The 7,537-nt window shown below is 52.7% G+C and overlaps 1 protein-coding gene across 1 annotated transcript in view; it reads left to right on the top strand.

Moving 5' to 3' along the window:
* The first annotated feature begins 6,669 nt into the window (after positions 1 to 6,669).
* Positions 6,670 to 7,537, top strand: part of PYGL (glycogen phosphorylase L) — a 43,548-nt gene continuing 42,680 nt past the window's right edge. Inside the window, exon 1 of the mRNA XM_056852238.1 lies at positions 6,670 to 6,912. Within this exon, the coding sequence (XP_056708216.1) occupies positions 6,670 to 6,912 (243 nt within the window). The remainder of the gene's footprint in view (positions 6,913 to 7,537) is intronic.

Here is a 7,537-nt window from a genome sequence, read left to right as displayed (position 1 = left end):
AAAGGGACTAGGCAAGTAGGTGATGTGAAAGACCTCTGCCTGAGACCCTGGAGAGCCGCTGATGGTCTAGACTGGTCAGGGATCCTGGAGGGGTCACCCCCCCATCATCTGGCAGTGGAGTAGGGGTCACTGGGGTATTTGTGTGAAGTTCTTGCATTGAGCAGGGGGTTAGACTAGATGACCCTGGTGCCCCTTCTAACTCTAGGAGTCTGGCCACTGGCAGGGTTGCCAACTTCCAGGTAGCGGCTGGAGATCTCCTGGTATTACAACTGATCTCCAGCCGATAGAGATCAGTTCCCCTGGAGATAATGGCTGCTTTGGCAATTGGACTCTATGGCATTGAATTCCCTCCCTGCCCCAAACCTTACCCTCCTCAGGCTCCCAAAACCTCCCACCGGTGGCGAAAAGGGACCTGGCAACCCTAGATTGGCTAAGAGGAGGAAATTCTGATCCAGCCACTGAACTCCTTGAAGGGATGCAGGCAGGCTTGCCAGGTCCCTTTTTGCCACCAGCAGAAGGTTCTTGGGGTGAAGTCTGAGGAGGGTGGGGTTTGGGGAGGGACTTTGATGCCATAGAGTCCAATGGTCAAAGCGGCCATTTCCTCCAGGGGAATGGATCTCTATTGGCTGGAGATCAGTTGTAATAGTGGGAGATCCCCTGCTAGTAACCGGAGGTTGGGAACCCTAGGGCGCAGGGCATGGCGAGGGCAGACGTTCCACCGGTGCAGCTGGCCCAGGGCAGCAGAAGCACTGCCGGCCCCCTCCTGACGCACTTCTTTTTTTATATATATACATTTTTTATTATATTTTCATACATAATACATAAAACATAATATAAACAACAACAAAACAAAAAATAAAAAAGACAAAAATATAACAATATACAGAACTACATAATAAGAATGATATAGATATAAAAAAATGAAAAAGACTCAAAATACATTCATTACATTCTTATTACATTTATCTTACCCAATTTTATTCCCACCTCCCTCCACCAGTGTACCCTTAATCCCTCCCACCACCGTGTTGAACTTCCGGAGAAGCGTCTAAAAAGTTTATCGGTGCATTATTTCAACAATAAATTGAATGACAAAAATCGAACCGACAACTCGTGCACGATATTAATACGATTCGTTTTTGCCAGCTTGTCCCAACCTCCTGCCTCCCTCCCCTGACGCAAAACAGGCTGCGGGGCTTGCAGAAAGTCCGGGGGGTGGGTGGGGGGGTGGGGAGAGGTCGTTTGCCTGCTGGCTTTTTGCAGACGGGCTTTGGGGGGGGGATGTCCCGTGGCCCCGTTTCCCCTTCCCCCGCCCACCAGGCCTGGCACGCCCCCCCCCCGTCGAAAATGACATATAATGAATTAGAATTGAATGCAAAGGGGAGAATAGAGATGCGAAAGAGATAGAGGAGGGCGAGGGGCAGTCAATAAGTGAGAACTATAAGGGTTAGAGGGTTTGTGTTGGATGATTTTGTGGATTGATGGTAATGGGATCTAATTAGAAAATAATAAAAAATTTAAAAAGAAAAAGAAAAAAGAAAGAAAACTCCCCGGGGGCGGGGCTTGCGCGCGGACGGGCGCGCCCCCCGGCCAATGGCCGGCTATAAAAGGAGGGCGGGGGGGCCGTTCCTCTTTTCCCCTCCCCCTGGAAAGTTTGCAAGGAGCTCGCCGCGCCCCGAAGGGGTGGCCAAACCTCCTCGCCCCGGGATCTGGTGCAGGTGGGTCCGTCCGCTCGGCCGCCCCTTCCTTGGGGGGGGGGGTGTTTTGGTGGGGTGAAGGCGCCCCTCCGGGGGGAGCTTCCTGCAAGGGCCCGCCCCGGGGGAGAGAAGGGCCGTCGAGGCGCTTCTGCTTGGAGGAAAGCAGCCCCCGGCTGCTTTCCTCCAAGCAGAAGCGCCTCGACGGCCCTTCTCTCCCCCGGGGCGGGCCCTGCCGCCGCAGATGGCCCGAGCCGCCGCAGGGTTGCCAACCTCCAGGTGCGTCCTGGAGATCTCCCGGAACGGCCGCTGATCTCCCGCAGCGAACACTGACTCTGGAGGATAATTCCCGGCGGGTCGCCGCGTTCGTCTGTCTGCAGTAGTAGAAAAGGGCCAGCGTCCAGGAGCACCTTAAAAGACGAACAAGAATATTGTCTGGCAGGGTGTGAGCTTTCGGGAGCCGCAGCTCCCTTCTTCAGATTGGTATCTGAAGAAGTGAGCTGTGGCTCCCGAAAGCTCACGCCCTACTAGAAAATATTCTTGTTCGTCTTTAGGTGCTCCGGGACTCTGGCCCTTTTCTACTCGCTCTGGAAGAAACGTCTGCTTGGAGGGGCCTAATACAGGCTCGCCAGCCTCCAGGTGGGACCCGGGGATGCCCTGGCATTGCAGCTGGCCTCCAGACTGCAGAGCTCCGTCCCCCCCGGAGGAAAGGGATGCCTTGGAGGGCGGGCTGCGTGGCCGTGGTGCCCCCACGGAGGTCCCTGCCTTCCCCACGCCCCCTCCCCGCCTCGCCAGGGCTTTCCCAGCCTGGATCTGGCGACCCCGACTCCACACCTTTCTACCCTGCTGAGGTTCCTTCCCGAGCCTCGCCCTCCCCAGGATCGAACCCCAAAGCGCCAAGGATGTCCCGGCCCGGAGTTGGCAACCCTGAGCCGTGCCCAAAGCCTTGCCTCCCCCCCCATCGACTTGCCCTGGGGGAAACCAGAGCGCCTCTGGATTGGCCTGGAGCAGAAGGGGCCCCACCCCGCTTTGGCAGCGCTTTCTTCGCCCGAGGGGGCGCCCGACCCGCTCAGGAATGTGGGGGGGGGGTTCTGGGCACCCTCTGCTGCCTTTTAACGGGGTGGGGAGACAGGCCCGCCCCGTTTTCCCTCCCCGCATGGGGGTTCAATGCTGCAGTTGGCGTGTAATTTCGGCAGCAACAGGCGATTCTCTGGTCTTGCTGTTCCAGCTGGGTGCAGATCAGGTTGGGCACCCTTGTCTTCTTTGGAGAGCTTCTGCAGCTGGGGTGGGCGGCTGTTCATGTGTGATTCTGGCCTCCGGGTGTGCTTTTCCGGGCTCCCGGGGTTGCACGTTGGCGGAGCTTGCTTGGCTGGGCCTCTCTGCGTAAAGGGACCTTCCGCAATCCTCCCTGTTGGACTGTTCCCTGCCCTTGGGCTGCCCTTGGCACGGAGGCGATTCTGGGCTAGGATCATAGCATTGGAGGGGACTGCCCGGGCCATCTAGTCCAACCCCCTGCACAATGCAGGAAATTCACAACGACCTCCCCCCCGCACCCCCAGTGACCCCTACTCCATGCCCAGAAGATGGCCGAGATGCCCTCCCTCTCATGATCTGCCTAAGGTCATAGGATCAGCATTGCTGACAGATGGCCATCGAGCCTCTTCTTAAAAACTTCCAGGGTAGAAAGTAGGGTTAGCATTTAAAAAGATAAAAGGAGGTCTTTCTTCATACAGCCCAGAGTTAAATTGTGGGACTCCCTGCTCCAGGATGTGGTGATGGCTGCCAGCTTGTAAGGCTTTTAAGAGGGGAGTGGACATGTTCATGGAGGAGAGGGCTATCCATGGCTGTTAGTCAAAATGGATACTAGTCATGATGCATACCTATTCTCTCAGGTATCATAGGAGCAGGCCTATTATATTAGGTGCTGTGGAACACAGGCAGGATAAATGCTGCTGCAGTCGCCTTGTTTGGGGGCTTCCTAGAGGCCCCTGGTTGGCCACGGTGTGAACAGACTGCTGGACTTGATGGGCCTTGGTCTGATCCAGCAGGGATTTTCTTATGTTTTAAATATAGAGCTGGAAGGGGACCTCAAGGGTCATCTGGTCCAACCTTCTGCACAAGGCGGGAATATCACAACTACCTGCCCCCCACTTTCCCCAGTGACCCCTGCTGTACGCCCAGCGGAAGGCAAACAAACTCCAGGATCCCTGGCCAATCTGGCCTGGAGGGAAATTCCTTCCGGACCCCAAAGTGGTGATCGGCATTACCCTGGGGTTGCCAGCTTCTGTCGTGAAAACGCCGGGAGATTGGGAAGTGGAGCCTGGGGAGGGACCATAATGCCAGAAAGTCCACACGCCAAAGCAGCCATTTCCTCCAGGGGAGGTGATCTCTGTTGTCTGGAGATCAGTTGTAATTCCAGGAGATCTCTAGGCCCCACCTGAAGGTTGGCAGCCGTGTGTGTGTAAAGTGCCTTCAAGTCGCAGCTGACTCATGGCGACCCCTTTGGGGGTTTTCATGGCAAGAGACTAACAGAGGTGGTTTGCCAGTGCCTTCCTCTGCCCAGCAACCCTGGTATTCCTCGGTGGTCTCCCATCCAAATACTAACCAGGGCTGACCCTGCTTAGCTTCTGAGATCAGGATAGCCTGGGCCATCCATAGCTAGAAGAAATCTGAAAATCTGTCCTCTGCCACTTTCTCTCTCTCATTCACCACCAATGTGTCTCAGAAAAAAAAACACATTCTGGACTCTGCTGTTTGCATCTTGTCCAGAATGATATTTGGGAACCTGGTGAGGTCCTCAGAAGCAGAATTTATTTTATTTTTAATTACTTATACCCTGCTGTTCTCCCCAATGGGTGCCCAACGTGACTTACATCGGTCTCCTCTCCTCTTTTTTGTTATCCTCACAACAACCTTGTGAGGTAGGTTAGACTAAGAGTGTGTGACTGTCCCAAGGTTACTCAGGAAGCTTCCATGGAAGCGTGGGGATTTAAACCTGAGAATTGACTTGCTTCTTTTATTAAAGCATAACCTGACTTGAGGCTTGTGTGCCGTGCGCCCAAGGGAAGCGGCAGTGGCGATTCCTCGTTTTGCCTTGGATGGCGAAGCAAAAGATCCCACCCCTGGTGCTTTTGAAGACAGAAAGATTCCACTACCCTTCCTTCTGACAAGGGTTGCCAACTGTGGCCTGAGAGATTCCTGGAGATTTTTTTTTTTGGGAGGGGTGCTTGTAGAGGGGGGGATTTGGGGAAGGATTTTGCCTAGAATCAATAGTATACCACAGAATCTGTCCTCTGAAGCTACCATTTTCTCCAGGGGATCTTATCTCTGTAGTCTGGAGATCTGTTGTAACTCTGGAAGAACTCCAGGCCCCACCTGGAGGTTAACCAAAACAACTTTGTGCAAAATTACAATAGTAAAGAACCCAAAACTACACTGATGGCTAAACACAAGGAATAGTATTCAAAGGACTATATATTGAAACATATGTGAAATGATGCTGTAACATATTGATTTGACATTTTTATTGAAGCATATTCTGTTACAAATTGCTATATTTCACATATGTTTCAATATATGTGTGTGTGTTAAGTGCCGTCAAGTCGCTTCTGACTCATGGCAACCTTATGAATGAAAGTCCTCCAAAATGTCCTATCTTTGATAGTCCTCCTATTTTTGAAAGTCCTCCAAAATGTCCCATCTTTCACTATATAGTCCTTTGAATATTATTCCTTGTGTTTAGCCATCAGCGCAGTTTTGGGTTCCCACCTAGAGGCTAGCAACTCTAGACTTTAGCCTAGATAACATGACGGTGTCTGGGCTATACCATTCCAGACTGCTGTGGGTGGAGGCTTGTCTGAGGAAATGCTCTTCTAAAGACAAAAAGATTCCCTGCGTGTAGAAAGCTAGCTTGTCAGGGTAAAGGCAAACTTAGAACTATCCCCTTTCACATCTAGATTTCTGTGTGGATGGAATCTTTCTGTATGGCAGAACATGGGAGTCCCTTGGTCCTGATAGTGGAAATGCTCAGTTGCAGATCTCCCCACCTCAGAATGAGACTCTTGAAGAGGGTTGGAATCAAAGAGTTGGAAGGGGCCATACCGGCCATCTAGTCCAACCCCTTTCTTAATGCAGGATCAGCCTACAGCAGAGGTTCCCAAGCTTTTTGAGTCATGGAGCACTTTTCAGGAAAGAAATTTGTCATGGAACACTCATTTTCACCTAGCATCTGTATACTAAACCGAATGTCAGTAGTATTTTTCTTTCCAATCTCTTCATGGAGCACTAGGAGATGATTTGCGGAGCACCAAGTACTCCATGGAGCACAGTTTGGGAACCTCTGGTCTAGAGCATCCCTGACAAGTGCTTGTCTAGCCGCCGCTTAAAGACTGCCAGTGAGGGGGAGCTCACCACCTCCCTAGGCGGCCCATTCCACTGTCGAACAACCCTTAATGTAAATGTTTTGCCTAATATCCAGCCAGTATCTTTCCGTCTGTAATTTAAACTCATTATTGCGAGTCCTACCCTCTGCTGCCATCAGGAACAGCTCCGTTCCCTCCTCTAAGCGACAGCCCTTCAAATACTTAAAGAGAGCAATCATGGCCCCTCTCAACCTCATCTTCTCCAGACCAACCCCCAAATTCCAGACCCTCCCGTGCCTTTTAAAAGCAACCCCTTCCCATCGATTTGACCCACCCTGGTTCAACAAGGCTTGGCTCCACCCCTGTCTGACAAATGAAGGGTTAATTAAAGGTGAGCTCGAGGTCAGTACAGGTTCAGGTGAGCTTCTTTGGCACCCGGCACCTTCCCTGTGTTTGGGCAGCCTTCCCAAGGGACGGAGGAGGCACAGATCCGGCGGCATCCGGGACGGCAGACAGTCATGCAGAGCCTTCTGTGGTGGGGGGGGCGCGCCCCTTGAGAGTCATCCTGCCCCAACCTATCCACCTGGTTTCTCCAGGTTGCAGCTCCTCTAGCGATGTCTCGGCCCCTGACAGACCAGGAGAAGCGGAAGCAGATCAGCATCCGGGGCATCGTCGGGGTGGAGAATGTGGCCGAGCTGAAGAAGGGCTTCAACCGGCACCTCCACTTCACTCTGGTCAAGGACCGCAATGTGGCCACCCCCCGAGACTACTACTTTGCCCTGGCGCACACCGTGCGTGATCACCTGGTGGGCAGATGGATCCGCACCCAGCAGTACTACTACGAAAAGGACCCCAAGGTGAGACTCGGGGGAGAGGGACGGTTTCGGGAAGGTCACCGTGTTGGTCTGCAGTGGAAGAGCTGGGTCCGAGTCCAGTAGCTCCTTAGAGACCAGCAAGCTATAGTGGAGAGCCAGCATGGTGGTGTGGTTAAGAGCGGTGGTTTGGAGCGGTGGACTCTGATCTGGAGAACCTGGTTTGATTCTCCACTCCTCCACATGAGCAGGGGATGCTAATCTGGTGAACCGGGTTGGTTTCCCCACTCCTCCACATGAAGCCAACTGGGTGACCTTGGGCTAGTCACAGCTCTCTTAGAGCTCTCTCAGCCCCACCTACCTCACAGGGTGTCTGTTGTGGGAAGGGGAAGGGAAGGTGATTGTAAGCCAGTTTGACTCTTCCTTAAGTGGTAGAGAAAGTTGGCATATTAAAAAAAAAGATATTGGGGGGTACAGGTAGAGTATCTTATCCGGACATCCCATATCTAGATGGAGCCAGAAACCGGTCCCTTCAAGCCAGCATGCAGGCAGATCCATGCTGCCTTCTTTCAATGCTTCCTCTCACCTAAAAAAATAAAAATACAGTGTACACTGCATTGTAGGTGGAGACTGAAAGCCTGCCGTGGTTAGTTAGTTTGTTGTTGCTTTT

This window comes from Euleptes europaea, chromosome 6, assembly GCF_029931775.1.
Source record: "Euleptes europaea isolate rEulEur1 chromosome 6, rEulEur1.hap1, whole genome shotgun sequence".
Taxonomy (NCBI): domain Eukaryota; kingdom Metazoa; phylum Chordata; class Lepidosauria; order Squamata; family Sphaerodactylidae; genus Euleptes; species Euleptes europaea.
The sequence above is the reverse complement of the archived record's forward strand: the minus strand, read 5'-3'. Positions and strand labels throughout refer to the sequence as shown.